This window comes from Brienomyrus brachyistius, unplaced genomic scaffold (genome assembly GCF_023856365.1).
Source record: "Brienomyrus brachyistius isolate T26 unplaced genomic scaffold, BBRACH_0.4 scaffold53, whole genome shotgun sequence".
NCBI lineage: Eukaryota > Metazoa > Chordata > Actinopteri > Osteoglossiformes > Mormyridae > Brienomyrus > Brienomyrus brachyistius.
Genome location: NW_026042328.1, coordinates 1215677 through 1233749, shown reverse-complemented (window position 1 = coordinate 1233749; position 18073 = coordinate 1215677). Strand labels below are relative to the sequence as shown.

General features: G+C 52.1%; 1 protein-coding gene across 1 annotated transcript in view; it reads right to left on the bottom strand.

Moving 5' to 3' along the window:
• The window catches only part of LOC125723981 (solute carrier family 12 member 7-like), a 53214-nt gene that overhangs the window by 4298 nt on the left and 30843 nt on the right, over window positions 1–18073 (bottom strand). Inside the window, 15 exon segments of the mRNA XM_049000798.1 lie at window positions 1596–1610; window positions 2288–2457; window positions 5738–5836; window positions 7175–7282; window positions 7490–7621; window positions 8500–8666; window positions 8813–9008; window positions 11122–11290; window positions 11398–11502; window positions 11914–12033; window positions 14396–14494; window positions 14900–15018; window positions 15223–15397; window positions 15770–15827; window positions 15945–16043. Of these exon segments, the coding sequence (XP_048856755.1) occupies window positions 1596–1610; window positions 2288–2457; window positions 5738–5836; window positions 7175–7282; window positions 7490–7621; window positions 8500–8666; window positions 8813–9008; window positions 11122–11290; window positions 11398–11502; window positions 11914–12033; window positions 14396–14494; window positions 14900–15018; window positions 15223–15397; window positions 15770–15827; window positions 15945–16043 (1831 nt within the window).

The window sequence follows — 18073 nt, the reverse complement described above, 5'->3', positions numbered from 1 at the left end:
CTAAATAAACCCCGGCATAGCATGTGTGCTAAGTAAACCCCGGCATAGCATGTGTGCTAAGTGAACCCCGGCATAGCATTTGTGCTAAATAAACCCCGGCATAGCATGTGTGCTAAGTAAATGCCGGCATATCACGTGTGCTAAGTAAACGCCGGCATATCACGTGTGATAAGTAAACCCCGGCATAGCATGTGTGCTAAATAAACCCCGGCATAGCATGTGTGCTAAGTAAACCCCGGCATAGCGTGTGTGCTAAGTAAACCCCGGCATAGCGTGTGTGCTAAATAAACCCCGGCATAGCATGTGTGCTAAATAAACCCCGGCATAGCGTGTGTGCTAAATAAACCCCGGCATAGCGTGTGTGCTAAATAAACCCCGGCATAGCGTGTGTGCTAAATAAACCCCAGCATAGCATGTGTGCTAAGTGAACCCCGGCATAGCATTTGTGCTAAATTAACCCCGGCATAGCATGTGTGCTAAGTAAACCCCGGCATAGCATTTGTGCTAAATTAACCCCGGCATAGCATGTGTGCTAAGTAAATGCCGGCATATCACGTGTGCTAAGTAAACCCCGGCATAGCGTGTGTGCTAAATAAACCCCAGCATAGCATGCGTGCTAAATAAACCCCGGCATAGCGTGTGTGCTAAGTAAACCCCGGCATATCACGTGTGATAAGTAAACCCCGGCATAGCGTGTGTGCTAAATAAACCCCGGCATAGCATGTGTGCTAAGTAAACCCCGGCATAGCGTGTGTGCTAAGTAAACCCCGGCATACCGTGTGTGCTAAGTAAACCCCGGCATAGCGTGTGTGCTAAGTAAACCCTGGCATAGCGTGTGTGCTAAATAAACCCCGGCATAGCATGTGTGCTAAGAAAACCCCGGCAGAGCGTGTGTGCTAAATAAACCCCGGCATAGCGTGTGTGCTAAATAAACCCCGGCATAGCATGTGTGCTAAATAAACCCCGGCAGAGCGTGTGTGATAAGTAAATCCCGGCATAGCGTGTGTGCTAAATAAACCCCGGCATAGCATGTGTGCTAAATAAACCCCGGCAGAGCGTGTGTGATAAGTAAACCCCGGCATAGCGTGTGTGCTAAATAAACCCTGGCAGAGCGTGTGTGCTAAATAAACCCCGGCATAGCATGTGTGCTAAGTAAACCCCGGCATATCACGTGTGATAAGTAAACCCCGGCATATCACGTGTGCTAAATAAACCCCGGCATAGCGTGTGTGCTAAATAAACCCCGGCATAGCGTGTGTGCTAAATAAACCCCGGCATAGCATGTGTGCTAAGTAAACCCCGGCATAGCATTTGTGCTAAATAAACCCCAGCATAGCGTGTGTGCTAAATAAACCCCATCATAGCGTGTGTGCTAAATAAACCCCGGCATAGCGTGTGTGCTAAGTAAACCCCGCCATAGCATGTGTGCTAAGTAAACCCCGGCATAGCGTGTGTGCTAAGTAAACCCCGGCATAGCATGTGGACTGAATTGGGATGTTGGTTATAGCTCACAAGGCAAACTGCAATTAGCGTCTTCTAAGCAAACCAAATAGAAGAAAGACACAGACACAGAGAGGCAGAGCGGTGACACTTACAGGTTCTCCCACTCTCTGGATGGGATGGAGGGAGAGAGAACAGAACAACACAATAGCTTAGACACATCCTTCAAAAACACAGAGGGCTTGTTTTTATACGGAAAATATAAGTTGCATGTACTTAATTGTATAAGAACTATGTACTGGAAGGGCCTGATGGTTATTATCATGCTACACAGTCAAACTGCATAGTTACCACACTGCGCAGTCATTTGCAGGCCCGTGTGACACGATACAAAGGCAGACAGTGACGGCCAATGTCCAAGGACGCAAATGAGTGCTTATCTGCTAAAAAGCCTCGTGGATGTGAGTTATCCATCCCTGCTGATGTGGCACTACCTTGACATGCCTAACTGGTTAACTGGCTTAATAAGTACACGTCACTTTTTTGAGGACTTCACTGGACTGAAACAACTGTCAAAAGTATAGTGATAGAATATCACTTAAAAACTTGTAAACCAGCGAAAAGACATGATATCAGACTTTGTGTACGGAAACATGAGGCATTTCAAGAGATCACGTTTTCTTGGGGTGAAGGACCTTGTTTTGCTCCTCTCTGAAGCTCTAGAGAATTAGAATACACAGCGTAATGCCCCCAGACCCCCCCAAAATGGTGCAAACAATCAGAGCACAGAAAAAGCTCCGGTGACTCCCTCACTGAGAACGCAGCCCTTTCCAAATGCAGAACTCACGGCTTCATGCTGAAAAGGTCTCGCACGCCCATGTTAGCCTCCCTCTGTCGGTTCCGCTCGCTGACCAGCTTCTCCTTGGTCCAGGTCATATGCACCCGGTCCGGGATGGTGTTGGCCTTGTCAGTGAGGACTGCGTGGGACTTGGTGTTCCTGTCGTGGATGAGCTGGGCCTGAGGATAAACAGACACTAGTCAGCAAGGTAGAGCCTAAGATTGGACTGCGATGGTGCTACAGCCAGCTCACCATCACACTACGCTCACAGCACACGAGGAGTGTCACTAAAATACTCAGTAAGCAGGCCCCAGTCAGCAAGGCAGAGCCTGACATCAGACCCCAGTCAGCAAAGCAGAGTCTGACATCGGACTGCCATGGTGCTACAGTCAGCTCACACTCACACTATGCTCACAGCACACGAGGAGTGTCACTAAAATACTCAGTAAGCAGGCCCCAGTCAGCAAGGCAGAGCCTGACATCAGATCCCAGTCAGCAAAGCAGAGCCTGACATCGGACTGCCATGGTGCTACAGCCAGCTCACCATCATACGATGCTCACAGCACATGGAGAGTGTCACTAAAATACTCAGTAAGCAGGCCTCAGTCAGCAAGACAGAGCCTGACATCGGACTGCGATGGTGCTACAGCCAGCTCACCATCACACGACGCTCTCAGCACATGAGGAGTGTCACTAAAATATTCAGTAAGCAGGCCCCAGTCAGCAAGGCAGAGCCTGAGATTGTACTGCGATGGAGCTACAGTCAGCTCACCATCACACGATGCACTCAGCACACGAGGAGTGTCACTAAAATACTCAGTAAGCAGGCCCCAGTCAGTAAGGCGGAGCCTGAGATTGTACTGCGATGGAGCTACAGCCAGCTCACCATCACACGATGCTCTCAGCACACGAGGAGTGTCACTAAAATACTCAGTAAGCAGGCCCCAGTCAGCAAGGCAGAGCCTGACATCAGATCCCAGTCAGCAAAGCAGAGCCTGACATCGGACTGCCATGGTGCTACAGCCAGCTCACCATCATACGATGCTCACAGCACATGGAGAGTGTCACTAAAATACTCAGTAAGTAGGCCTCAGTCAGCAAGACAGAGCCTGACATCGGACTGCGATGGTGCTACAGCCAGCTCACCATCACACGACGCTCTCAGCACATGAGGAGTGTCACTAAAATATTCAGTAAGCAGGCCCCAGTCAGCAAGGCAGAGCCTGAGATTGTACTGCGATGGAGCTACAGTCAGCTCACCATCACACGATGCTCTCAGCACACGAGGAGTGTCACTAAAATACTCAGTAAGCAGGCCCCAGTCAGTAAGGCGGAGCCTGAGATTGTACTGCGATGGAGCTACAGCCAGCTCACCATCACACGATGCTCTCAGCACACGAGGAGTGTCACTAAAATACTCAGTAAGCAGGCCCCAATCAGCAAGGCAGAGCCTGACATCAGACCCCAGTCAGCAAAGCAGAGTCTGACATCAGACTGCCATGGTGCTACAGTCAGCTCACACTCACACTACGCTCACAGCACACGAGGAGTGTCACTAAAATACTCAGTAAGCAGGCCCCAGTCAGCAAGGCAGAGCCTGACATCAGATCCCAGTCAGCAAAGCAGAGCCTGACATCGGACTGCCATGGTGCTACAGCCAGCTCACCATCATACGATGCTCACAGCACATGGAGAGTGTCACTAAAATACTCAGTAAGCAGGCCTCAGTCAGCAAGACAGAGCCTGACATCGGACTGCGATGGTGCTACAGCCAGCTCACCATCACACGACGCTCTCAGCACATGAGGAGTGTCACTAAAATATTCAGTAAGCAGGCCCCAGTCAGCAAGGCAGAGCCTGAGATTGTACTGCGATGGAGCTACAGTCAGCTCACCATCACACGATGCTCTCAGCACACGAGGAGTGTCACTAAAATACTCAGTAAGCAGGCCCCAGTCAGTAAGGCGGAGCCTGAGATTGTACTGCGATGGAGCTACAGCCAGCTCACCATCACACGATGCTCTCAGCACACGAGGAGTGTCACTAAAATACTCAGTAAGCAGGCCCCAATCAGCAAGGCAGAGCCTGACATCAGACCCCAGTCAGCAAAGCAGAGTCTGACATCGGACTGCCATGGTGCTACAGTCAGCTCACACTCACACTACGCTCACAGCACACGAGGAGTGTCACTAAAATACTCAGTAAGCAGGCCCCAGTCAGTAAGGCGGAGCCTGACATCAGACCCCAGTCAGCAAAGCAGAGCCTGACATCGGACTGCCATGGTGCTACAGCCAGCTCACCATCACACGATGCTCACAGCACATGGAGAGTGTCACTAAAATATTCAGTAAGCAGGCCCCAGTCAGCAAAGCAGAGTCTGAGATTGGACTGCGATGGTGCTACAGCCAGCTCACCATCACACTACGCTCTCAGCACACGAGGAGTGTCACTAAAATACTCAGTAAGCAGGCCCCAATCAGCAAGGCAGAGCCTGACATCAGACCCCAGTCAGCAAAGCAGAGTCTGACATCGGACTGCCATGGTGCTACAGTCAGCTCACACTCACACTACGCTCACAGCACACGAGGAGTGTCACTAAAATACTCAGTAAGCAGGCCCCAGTCAGCAAAGCAGAGCCTGAGATTGGACTGCGATGGTGCTACAGCCAGCTCACCATCACACTACGCTCTCAGCACACGAGGAGTGTCACTAAAATACTCAGAAAACAACAAGGCTGTTTTCTAGTCTATGACACAGCAGAAATAAAAAAGGGTATATTTACCATTCAAATTACTGGAAATTTAACATTTGTCAGCACAATAACTGCATTGCATTAAAGAAAATACTGCCAGGCTGATTTAAATGCATTTTAGTAAAATAAAAGAGCATGAAAGTTTGTCTAATAAACAGGCCAAAACTGTGTAAGTAACTTACAGAAAAAGTTAAAAACTAGGAACATACAGTAATGGAGGGATGCAAATGTCATGCGAGAAATGGGTTAGACAAAGAAAATGATACATTCAATGCGTTCAGGTCAAACAATGACAGTGAGAAGTGTTCAGGCAAAATGAAAACAGCCCGAAATATTAATATGCAAAAATATACATCAAACTCATTCCCATACTCTACAGTTAACAACAAAACACAGAAGTTAATGATGCATGTGGAACATGAAGTGCGAACTCTACACCTGCAGCAAGGCGGCTTCGGGTTCCAGTGGCCGCTGCTGCGGCCGCATGCAGAGAGCAAAGGCTGCCGGTTGCAGATGAGGACACATTCAGCACCACAGTCGCCTGCCATTTCAGCTTGAATGCAGCTGCATGCAGGAGTGTGGGGGGGCGGGAGAGTGTGGCCTTGGAGGGGTGGGGGCGCAGGGCGGAGCTGTGGCTCTGTAAGCGCCAGTCGCATGCGGTGCTCTCGGCGCATGGGCAGGCTGGCGTGGGGGCAGGGCCCTGCTACCTGGTCTGGCTGTCTGCCGCCAGAGGGAGCATGAAACTGGGTAGCTGGGCGGTTCTTCTTCTTGATGGAGCTGCGGGACTCGTCAGTGATGCTCTGAATCTGAGCGGCGCGTGGCCCACGGTGGATGGGGGAACAGGACAGGCCAGAAAGATCACATGGCAGCAGGGGCGGGGGGCTCGCATGTCTGTATGCTGCGCTTAGCCTCACTCTGTCTCCTACTGAGGAGTGGAACAGCGTTTTGAACATGCTGGTAATGCATTTTACAGCTGCAATCCTGGATGGTTGCTGCTTCCTTTAAGTCAAAAGCTCACATTTTGAACCAAGTGACAGGAACCTAAGGGCCCAGCTTACGGGGAGACCCTGGGGGAAGGGGGCCCCAAAGGATGTGGAGGCCCTGGATGATGGGGTGGCCAGGGGGAACGGGGAAGCCCCGGGGGATGGGAAGACCTTTGGGGGAAGGAGGGCCCTGGGTGATGGGGAGGCTCTGTGGGACGGGATGGCCCTTTGGGGAAGAGGGATGCCAGGGGACAGGAAGGCCCTGGGGGACGGGGGAGGCTCTGGAGGACGGGGAGGTTCTAGGGGACAGGATGGCCCTTGGGGGAAGGGGAGGCCCCATGGGATAGGGTGGACAGGGAGACCCTGTGGGACAGAGTTGTCCCAGGGGATGGGGTGATCCTGGAGGATGGGGGTGTCTGGAGGACAGGGAGAGCCTACTCCTGCCCCGGGGCTCTAAACACTTTACGATGACACACAATTCTGATGTGGGGGGGCTCTGTACAGCACTGTCATGGAGCCATAAAATCTCCGCAGTAATGCAATGCAATTTTATTTATATAGCGCATTATCACAACATTACATTGTCTCAATGCGCTTTACATTTCTGCCACGTAAAGACCCCCCAGTGAGTAAGCCAAAGGCAAAGGCAGTTCATCTTCATACTCTCACACTCCTCAGAAACACACAGGGAGGATCCCAGTCTTTCTGCTGTGTGGGATTTTTCCACCAGCCATATCACTCTGGGGGCAGAGTGGTGCCTAAGAATGTTATACTACTGCAGTGGTTCTCAAACTCGATCCTCGGGCCCCACTGCCCTGCTTGTTTTCCTGCTATCCCTGCCCCACACACAAGTCCCAGCTGTCTTTCAGCTTCTGATTGACTGAGCACACCTGATCCAGGTAATCAGCAGTGTGTAGGGCAGGGATAGCTGGAAAACAAGTAGGACAGTGGGGCCTGAGGACCGAGTTTGAGAACCACTGCACTAGTACAAGGTTTCAATGCAGCAAGAGACGGTACTCAAAGTCACTGTGGGAGGTTATCCTTAAACTGTTTACCCCTTGTTTGAAACTCTTCTTTTCATTATAAACAGAATAATGTAAACGTATCCTCAGTTTAAAATACATAGTGTTGAAAGGTCAGACTGCAGACAGAGGGCGCTACCTCTCTCTCTCGCTCTGTCCTGGACAGCCGCATCTGCTTCAGCATTTGAGAGCGCTGCTCCATCACCAGTGTTTTCTCATAGGTAAAAGCTGATATGTCACGTTCATGCTGGAGAATTGAATGTACAGGTCCATGGTCACTAAAGTCTGGTTCATGACTCTTCTCTACAGATTACACAGCTTACAAATAGCAGGTGAATGTGTACATTAACGGTGGCAGAAAAAGCATGCTTCTACGCTTTCCAGAGCTACGCATCCCTTGTGTGTGACCACAATAACTGCATGCTGTAATGTTCACACCAGGACAGGCACTCACCATCTCCACCACCTCCACCTCAGCATCAAGCCTGAGGTGATAGAGGAACATCTGCAGGTCCTTCTTCATCTGGATGCTGTTGTCGTCCATCTGAGCCACGGTAAAAATTCGCATCTTACACTTTCTCCAAACCTAGATAGGGAAAGAATTAAAAAATTAGTCACATATGTTTTCATTCATACAGGGTCACGTTTAGCCTTAATCCTATCCCAGCAAACACAGGGCACAAAGCAGGGCATATCCTATGTGGCATGACTGGGGTGACTCTGCAGGAGGGGAGAGGAGGGGAAGGGGTGCTTCATGAGAGAGATGGGGAAGCAGTGCTTCTGCAGAGAGGAGGGGAAGGGGTGACTGCTGAGAGGAGGGGAAGGGGTGACTAAAGAGAGGAGGGGAAGGGATGCTTTCTCAGAGAAGAGGGGAAGCAGTGCTTCTGCAGAAAGGAGGGGAAGGGGTGACTGCTGAGAGGAGGGGAAGGGGTGACTAAAGAGAGGAGGGGAAGGGATGCTTTCTCAGAGAAGAGGGGAAGCAGTGCTTCTGCAGAAAGGAGGGGAAGGGGTGTGCCCTCAGAGAGGAGGGGAAGGGGTGACTGAAGAGAGGAGGGGAAGGGATGCTTTCTCAGAGAAGAGGGGAAGCAGTGCTTCCGCAGAGAGGAGGGGAAGGGGTGTGCCCTCAGAGAGGAGGGGAAGGGGTGACTGAAGAGAGGAGGGGAAGGGGTGTGTCCTCAGAGAGGAGGGGAAGGGGTGACTGAAGAGAGGAGGGGAAAGGGTGCTTCCTGAGAGAGATGGGGAAGCAGTGCTTCCACAGAGAGAAGGGAAGGGGGTGACTGAAGAGAGGAGGGGAAGGGATGCTTCTGCAGAGAGGAGGGAAAGGGGTGATGGCTGAGAGGAGAGGAAGGGGTGACTCCTCAGAGAGGAAGGGAAGCGGTGCTTCCACAGAGAAGAGGGGAAGGGGTGCTTCCGCAGAGAGGAGGGGAAGGGGTGACTTTGCAGAGGGGAGGCGACAAGAGGCACCTTGTGCTGATGGAAGAGGAAGGGCAGCAGCATGAGCAGCCCTCCATCATGCACGATCCACCAGACATCGATGGTTCCCTCCAGGCGCTCCAGGTTGGTTGGGAAGCTGTCCACGTTCTTGGCCACCAGCAGGGCCTGGTGAGCCGCTGTTGTCTCCCTGATGGTTTCTGTGGGTAAGTAGGGTGTGCTTATTATAGCATTGACAAACTGATAAACGCTGCAACTCCAGGGCCTAAACTGTACGGAAGTCCAGGAGCATAACATCCTGCCAAACTCCCTGCTCAGTGTGCTGCAGAGCTGTGGTGAAGCATACCGATGAAGTTCCCCCAGGACTGGCTGTCCTCCGTCTGCTTCCAGTTGCCAGGCCAGGCCATCAGCACAGTGTTGTGCTTCATGCCCCCCAGCCCTGCCGTCTGGATCAGGTGGGAGAAGCCGTCCCGCAGGTTTGAGGACACCACCACGTGGCAGAAGCCCTTCGTCTTCTCCGCAGACATGGCCGATTTGATGCTCTGCGTGTGTCACAGACGAGGATAGACATCCAGTGGAGGGAAGGTTAGTGCCCCCACCCAACACCAGCCATTTTCAGCCAGGAACTTCTCTATATGCTCTTAGAAGGATTATAATATGCTTATAATATTATCATCTGACAGAACAGGAAATCTAAGATCTCCTACCGGAGACTTACCTGATTGCAGTTCTTACTGATAGCTACACATAGACTAATGAATGAATGAATGAAACCTTTATTGCCTCAAAGGAGAATTTGTCTTGCAATTAGGAGTCATAAATAACATACAGCAAAACGACACTTAGACATACATAATAATACATAAAAACGACAAATAATTAAATATAAAAATAAAAAATATAAAACTATAAATATAAAAAAATATTCATTTACTGCCACCAGCACACAGCAGCAGTGTCTTGTGCATTCGGCAAGCCTGGCCTGTGGTCAGGGACCAGCGGGGGGGAACGTAGCGATCAAAGCTGATCGGGGAGGAAGCAACACTCACTCCACCCTAACAAACACTATAAGGGCGCGATTAAAAGCGAAGATGTGAATTTTTGGCCGATGCAGCCAACGTAGGGCAGGCTCAGCTGGGGACAGATTTTTGGCCGATGTAGCCTCTGTAGGGCAGACTCAGCTGGGGACAGATTTTTGGCCGATGCAGCCTCTGTAGGGCAGGCTCAGCTGGGGACAGATTTTTGGCCGATGCAGCCAACGTGGGGCAGGCTCAGCTGGGGACAGATTTTTGGCCGATGTAGCCTCTGTAGGGCAGACTCAGCTGGGGACAGATTTTCGGCCGATGCAGCCTCTGTAGGGCAGGCTCAGCTAGGGACAGATTTTTGGCCGATGCAGCCAACGTAGGGCAGGCTCAGCTGGGGACAGATTTTTGGCCGATGTAGCCTCTGTAGGGCAGACTCAGCTGGGGACAGATTTTTGGCCGATGCAGCCTCTGTAGGGCAGGCTCAGCTAGGGACAGATTTTTGGCCGATGCAGCTAACGTAGGGCAGGCTCAGCTGGGGACAGATTTTTGGCCGATGTAGCCTCTGTAGGGCAGACTCAGCTGGGGACAGATTTTTGGCCGATGCAGCCTCTGTAGGGCAGGCTCAGCTGGGGACAGATTTTTGGCCGATGCAGCCTCTGTAGGGCAGGCTCAGCTGGGGACAGATTTTTGGCTGATGTAGTCTCTGTAGGGCAGGCTCAGCTGGGGACAGATTTTTGGCCGATGCAGCCAACGTAGGGCAGGCTCAGCTAGGGACAGATTTTTGGTCGATGCAGCCAACGTAGGGCAGGCTCAGCTGGAGACAGATTTTTGGCCGATGTAGCCTCCGTAAGGCAGGCTCAGCTGGGGACAGATTTTTGGCCGATGTAGCCTCCGTAGGGCAGGCTCAGCTGGGGACAGATTTTTGGCCGATGCAGCCTCCGTAGGGCAGGCTCAGCTGGGGTCAGATTTTTGGCTGAGGCAGCCTCCGTAGGGCAAGCTCAGCTGGGGACAGATTTTTGGCCGATGCAGCCTCTGTAGGGCAGGCTCAGCTGGGGACAGATTTTTGGCCGATATAGCCTCTACATGGTGTAAACAGGCACCATGTGGCCAAAAGCAACTCATGAAAAAACATCATGCCACTTTACAATAAGGCTACTGAAATAAAGGGTTTATGAATGGTTTATAATCTGGTTATTAAATAGGTTGTAACACTTTCTAAATTATGAATAGACAATTTTAAACAAGTTATAACAGTTTTATTTTTTTGTGTTACTACCATTTACAAGTGACAAAAGGGAGCTTTACTGTAAAGTGGTACCAAAAAGGCATCTACAGTAACCAGGTCAGTCACATCATATCCAAAAATGTAATTATACTTGCACAAAAAGTTAACTTATACAGTAGCGATTATGTGTCTGACAACTCAAAGGCATTCCTGCATTTTTGCATGCAGAGCCTGCCTCGCTGCCAGATATTGAGTTCTGTCAGCAGGGGGCGCCATGTCCTAAGATGACTATTTTCCGGCATAAGCGGAAAGGGGAATTGTTCAGAGTTCCTTGGTAATGGGTGACTGAAATAGCTTGGGAACAGCAATAATGAGGCTGATTGTATATCCCCAAGCCTCACTCACCTGCTCAGCCCGTTTGGCCTCAGTGCCCTTAGTCAGGTAGGTGCCCTCGAGCACGGAGCTGATGATGGTCAAGCCCCTGCCAGCCTTCAGCTGTGTGGTGAAGGACAGCAGCCGGGGGTGCTTCACGGCCAGCTCTCCATCCAGGTTCAGAAGCACCAGCAGCTGGGGTCTGCGGGGGGGGGGGTATAGTGTCATGTGGTTAATGAACCGGGGTTAAACCTTCTTGGGGCACGTGAGCTGGCAGCAGGAGAAAGCGCTTCTGTACCACCTCCTCACCTCCAGTTCTTGGTGTGGGGCGGAGCCTCCTCCAGGCGGATGAGGGCGTAGCGTGCAGCATTGAGGGACAGCCCCCGGATACCATCACCCCATTCCTTTTCCGCTCTAGGAAAAGAGAGACAAGTGTGCTACTGGAGGAGCAGTACCCTGGATTTCCACAAGGAGGTGCTAGAAGGCATTAGTGTAGATAGCCTTGAAGGACACATTCAGAATACAGCAGAATAAATAGTCTGGATTTCAGGTTGAAGCATCCTGCAAAGTATTGACCATGTAAACATATTCTCAACAAACTCAATCTGAGAAATTCAATTTATTATTGCAAGAAATGGTTTGGCACCATTAAGGCACCATTAAGCTTTCTAATTTGTGTAAGGAGACCGTGCTGACATTTTATAGAAAGGCAGATCTTTAATAGTTGTTTACACCTGACTCTAGCAGCCTGAATAAATCAATGTACAGATGCGGCGCTGAGTCATGGTATCGAAACAAGTTAGCAGCTGTGAATATGAGTCTTACCCTCTGTACTCAATGTACTTGTAGATGCAGCCAGCAATCAGCATGGCCACCAGGGCGTAATACCAGGAGGAGATGAACATGAGGGAGAGACAGAGGCTCATGCCCAGGAAGGAAAGGGTCCTGCAGGAAGAGAGGCGGCATTCAGGACAGCACAGTGCTGACGGCCGTCACCACACCGACAGGCCGATGCATTCAGGACAGCACAGTGCTGACGGCCGTCACCGCACCGACAGGCCGACGCATTCAGGACAGCACAGTGCTGACGGCCGTCACCGCACCGACAGGCCGACGCATTCAGGACAGCACAGTGCTGACGGCCGTCACCGCACCGACAGGCCCACGCATTCAGGACAGCACAGTGCTGACGGCCGTCACCGCACCGACAGGCCCACGCATTCAGGACAGCACAGTGCTGACGGCCGTCACCGCACCGACAGGCCGACGCATTCAGGACAGCACAGTGCTGACGGCCGTCACCGCACCGACAGGCCGACGCATTCAGGACAGCACAGTGCTGACGGCCGTCACCGCACCGACAGGCCGACGCATTCAGGACAGCACAGTGCTGACGGCCGTCACCGCACCGACAGGCCCACGCATTCAGGACAGCACAGTGCTGACGGCCGTCACCGCACCGACAGGCCGACGCATTCAGGACAGCACAGTGCTGACGGCCGTCACCGCACCGACAGGCCGACGCATTCAGGACAGCACAGTGCTGACGGCCGTCACCGCACCGACAGGCCGACGCATTCAGGACAGCACAGTGCTGACGGCCGTCACCGCACCGACAGGCCGACGCATTCAGGACAGCACCGTGCTGACGGCCGTCACCGCACCGACAGGCCCACGCATTCAGGACAGCACAGTGCTGACGGCCGTCACCGCACCGACAGGCCCACGCATTCAGGACAGCACAGTGCTGACGGCCGTCACCGCACCGACAGGCCCACGCATTCAGGACAGCACAGTGCTGACGGCCGTCACCGCACCGACAGGCCCACGCATTCAGGACAGCACAGTGCTGACGGCCGTCACCGCACCGACAGGCCCACGCATTCAGGACAGCACAGTGCTGACGGCCGTCACCGCACCGACAGGCCCACGCATTCAGGACAGCACAGTGCTGACGGCCGTCACCGCACCGACAGGCCGACGCATTCAGGACAGCACAGTGCTGACGGCCGTCACCGCACCGACAGGCCGACGCATTCAGGACAGCACAGTGCTGACGGCCGTCACCGCACCGACAGGCCGACGCATTCAGGACAGCACAGTGCTGACGGCCGTCACCGCACCGACAGGCCGACGCATTCAGGACAGCACAGTGCTGACGGCCGTCACCGCACCGACAGGCCGACGCATTCAGGACAGCACAGTGCTGACGGCCGTCACCGCACCGACAGGCCCACGCATTCAGGACAGCACAGTGCTGACGGCCGTCACCGCACCGACAGGCCCATGCATTCAGGACAGCACAGTGCTGACGGATATATACACCCACACACAGACATACTGTATACAGACACACATATACACCCACAGACACAGATATATACACCCACACACATCCACACACACAGATATATACACCCACACACAAAGACATATTCACTCTCACACACACACACACATACATATACACTCACACACACAGATATATACACCCACAGACATATACACCCACACACACACAGATATACACCCACACAGACACACACACACACACACAGACATATAGACACACACACAGACATACACACACACAGACATACACACACACACAGACATACACACACATATACACCCACACACATACACACACACAGATATATACACCCACACACACATATACACCCACACACATATACACACACAGACATACACACACACAGACATATACACCTACACACACACATATACACCCACACACACAGATATACACACACACAGACATACACACACACAGACATATACACCCACACACACATATGCACCCATACACATACACACTCAGATATATACACCTACACACACACATATACACACACACACACACACAGATATACACACATGCACAACCTTGTCTTTGTGGGGTCCGGCCATTCATTTCTACAGGAAAAACACTATTCCTAACAATGACAACCTTAGCCCCTACCCAGCCCTAACCTTAACCCTAAGTGAGCAAACAAAAGACTTTTTAGTTTCATGATTGTATTCACAGATTTTTGTAAAACTGAGCTTATCCTTGTGATGACTGAAAAAAGATACCCACAAGGTAAAAAGATACAGGTTTTTTTCACATTTTGGGGAAATCTGGTCCCCACAATGTAATAATTACACAAACACACACAAATACACAGACACATGCATACAGTCATCATTCATTCTCATGTCTCAGCTGAATAATCTGAGCATCAGAGTGGAACAGAGAACACTGGTTCCCAGTGACATGTATGTGTGACGGAGGGGCGGGACTCACCAGTGGTAGAATTTGAAACGGGGCCTCCAGTTAGGGGTGCGGAGCAGTGTCTGTACTGCACAGGCCAGGTTGACAAAGAGGTAGCACATCAGGAAGAACCTGTGGGCAGATAGACAACCGTCAATGACCAGGGGAACCCGCAGGTCAGGAAGAACATGCAGGCAGATAGACGGCCGTCAATGACCAGGGGAACCCGCAGGTCAGGAAGAACATGCAGGCAGATAGACGGCCGTCAATGACCAGGGGAACCCGCAGGTCAGGAAGAACATGCAGGCAGATAGACGGCCGTCAATGACCAGGGGAACCCGCAGGTCAGGAAGAACATGCAGGCAGATAGACGGCCGTCAATGACCAGGGGAACCCGCAGGTCAGGAAGAACATGCAGGCAGATAGACGGCCGTCAATGACCAGGGGAACCAGCAGGTCAGGAAGAACATGCAGGCAGATAGACGGCCGTCAATGACCAGGGGAACCCGCAGGGGGGGACCAGGGGGATGTCCTTACATGGACAGGATAGGGGCCACAGCGTCCAGGGAGGCGATCAGTATCCCGATTTCACAGAAGGCAGCAGTCAGCAGCAGGGCCCAGGTGGGTTCCCCATTGGCCTTACCGTGGCCAAACACCTGCAGTAATACACAGGGCATCAGCTCCGCCTCCTTGTGACTGCTGACTCATTTCAGGCAAGTATCCAGGTGTTTGAGAAGATGTATAATGTAAATTGAACTTGAAAAGTGTTTTCTATCTGCTTAACCTTCAATAAGTTCAGTCTGTTTTTTAGGGTTGTGATTGATGCAATTCTCTCTGGTGTAACACAGGAAGGGACTAACCTGCAGGAAGGGTACTATGCCATCGCGTGCAATGGCCTGCAGCAGCCGGGGGGCGCCAGTGAGGCTCTGAAGCCCCGCCCCACAGCAGGAGAAGAAGGAGCCGATGACAATGACCCAAGGCGAGGGCCAAGACAATGTACCAATCACCAGGTTTTTATGGACAGAGTGTCCGAACCTAAAGCACACATACAAAGTCACACACAGATCAGTCATTAGCACCCGATACCCTGGTGCTTTAGTCACCCGCAGTGAAGCCTGTTCATTATGTATCAGTCATCATTTCAGCTGAGTGACACAGCCCTTTCTGAGCCGGAGACAGATATTCCCCTGCAGTCCTCCTGTTCCCGGTGCTCTCGCTTTGTCTGGAAAGCTCTTCAGAGATGCCACAGAACAAGGCAGTCGAAGCAGATGGGGAAGAAATGGCTCATTCATGAAGGCGGAGAAGAACATTGAAGGGATTCCAAATACAATGATCTAGCAAGAGGTGAGTGAAAGAGCCATGAACACACAGGCTGCAATAGACGTGGGGGGATAACAAGATACTTACTTGTCTCTTAGAACTACACCTTCAATACATGAACCAAACAACAGGACACAGGACATGTCTGCATGGCACAGTCAAGGAAACGAACCATTGAAGCAAGTCAATGCATCTTAATGGTTTGTGAATCACACATACATGCACACACAGGCAAATTCAACAGGACCAATGGAAAAGATACATATCAAAGAGGTGGTTACAATGGCCAGGATGGTTCCTGTGGGAATGGACCTCTGGGCATCTCGGAGGTCTCCAGACCTGTTTGAGCCAGCCATGATTCCTGAAGGAAACACAGACATATCCTAAGTCGCAAAGCCCAGTTTGTTAGAGCCAGCCATGATTGCTGAAGGGATATCTTTGCGGAGACTCTCCATTCATTTCTATGGCATAAAGGCTAATCCCAACATGATGACCTTAACCTCTACCCAGAACTAACCTTAACCAACCAGTGACCAAACAAAATATGAGACTTTTGGCATTTTTACTTTATTGATTGCATTCACAGATTTTTGTGGGGACCTGAAAAATGGGCCCCATAATGTCAAATTAACAGGTTTTTATTAAATTGTGGGGGACATTTGGTCTAAAAAACTAATATAAACCTAATCCACATATACACACAGTCAGCTGTCAGGAATCAGCCCCCCACGGGCCCCTCAATGGAGTACTGGGACAGGAGATGTGCAGAGTGGGGGGTGGGCCTGCTGCCACCCCCACGAGCATCCTGCTCTTTCTGGGAATGCAGCTCATAACCCTGTAGCTGGGACAGCAGCGCACTGCGTCCGCAGCCCTGTAGCTGGGATAGCAGCGCACTGCTTCCGCAGCCCTGTAGCTGGGACAGCAGCGCATTGCTTACGCAGCCCTGTAGCCGGGACAGCAGCGCACTGCGTCCGCAGCCCTGTACCTGAGATAGCAGCGCACTGCTTCCGCAGCCCTGTAGCTGGGACAGCAGTGCCCTGCATCCACAGCCCTGCTGGTGACGATAAGTGTCATCCATATGTGTGCCCTGAAATTAACAGTGAGCAGCCCTGTAGCTGGGATAGCAGCGCACTGCTTCTGCAGCCCTGTAGCTGGGACAGCAACGCATTGCTTCCGCAGCCCTGTAGCCGGGACAGCAGCGCACTGCGTCCGCAGCCCTGTAGCTGGGATAGCAGCGCACTGCTTCCGCAGCCCTGTAGCTGGGACAGCAGCACCCTGCATCCACAGCCCTGCTGGTGACGATAAGTGTCATCCATGTGTGTGCCCTGAATTTAACAGTGAGCAGCCCTGTAGCTGGGACAGCAGCGCACTGCGTCCAGAGCCCTGTAGCTGGGACAGCAGCGCACTGCATCCACAGCCCTGTAGCTGGGACAGCAGCGCATTGCTTCCGCAGCCCTGTAGCCGGGACAGCAGCGCACTGCGTCCGCAGCCCTGTAGCTGGGATAGCAGCGCACTGCTTCTGCAGCCCTGTAGCTGGGACAGCAGCGCACTGCATCCACAGCCCTGTAGCTGGGACAGCAGCGCATTGCTTCCGCAGCCCTGTAGCCGGGACAGCAGCGCACTGCGTCCGCAGCCCTGTAGCTGGGATAGCAGCGCACTGCTTCTGCAGCCCTGTAACTGGGACAGCAGCGCATTGCTTCCGCAGCCCTGTAGCCGGGACAGCAGCGCACTGCATCCGCAGCCCTGTAGCTGGGATAGCAGCACACTGCTTCCGCAGCCCTGTAGCTGGGACAGCAGCGCCCTGCATCGACAGCCCTGCTGGTGATGATAAGTGTCATCCATGTGTGTGCCGTGAAATTAACAGTGAGCAGCCCTGTAGCTGGGATAGCAGCGCACTGCTTCTGCAGCCCTGTAGCTGGGACAGCAGCGCATTGCTTCCGCAGCCCTGTAGCCGGGACAGCAGCGCACTGCGTCCGCAGCCCTGTAGCTGGGATAGCAGCGCACTGCTTACGCAGCCCTTTAACCGGGACAGAAGCGCACTGCTTCCACAGCCCTGTAGCTGGGACAATAGCGCACTGCATCCGCAGTCCTGTAGCTGGGACAGCAGCGCACTGCTTCCGCAGCCCTGTAACTGGGACAGCAGCGCATTGCTTCCGCAGCACTGTAGCCCAGATTTCTGTTCTGTAGAAGACTGACTGACCCATCCATACAAGGGCTCTTTTTAAATACTATTACCGAAAACTACACAGGTTCTAATCAAAGCTTATATATCTACTGTGTGTGTGTGTATGTATATATGTAAATTAAATAATAAGTGAATATGATTGAAATATATCATGCTAACAAGTCTGCGTATAAAGTTTCTGAACATCTCTTAGCAACAGGGCTTAG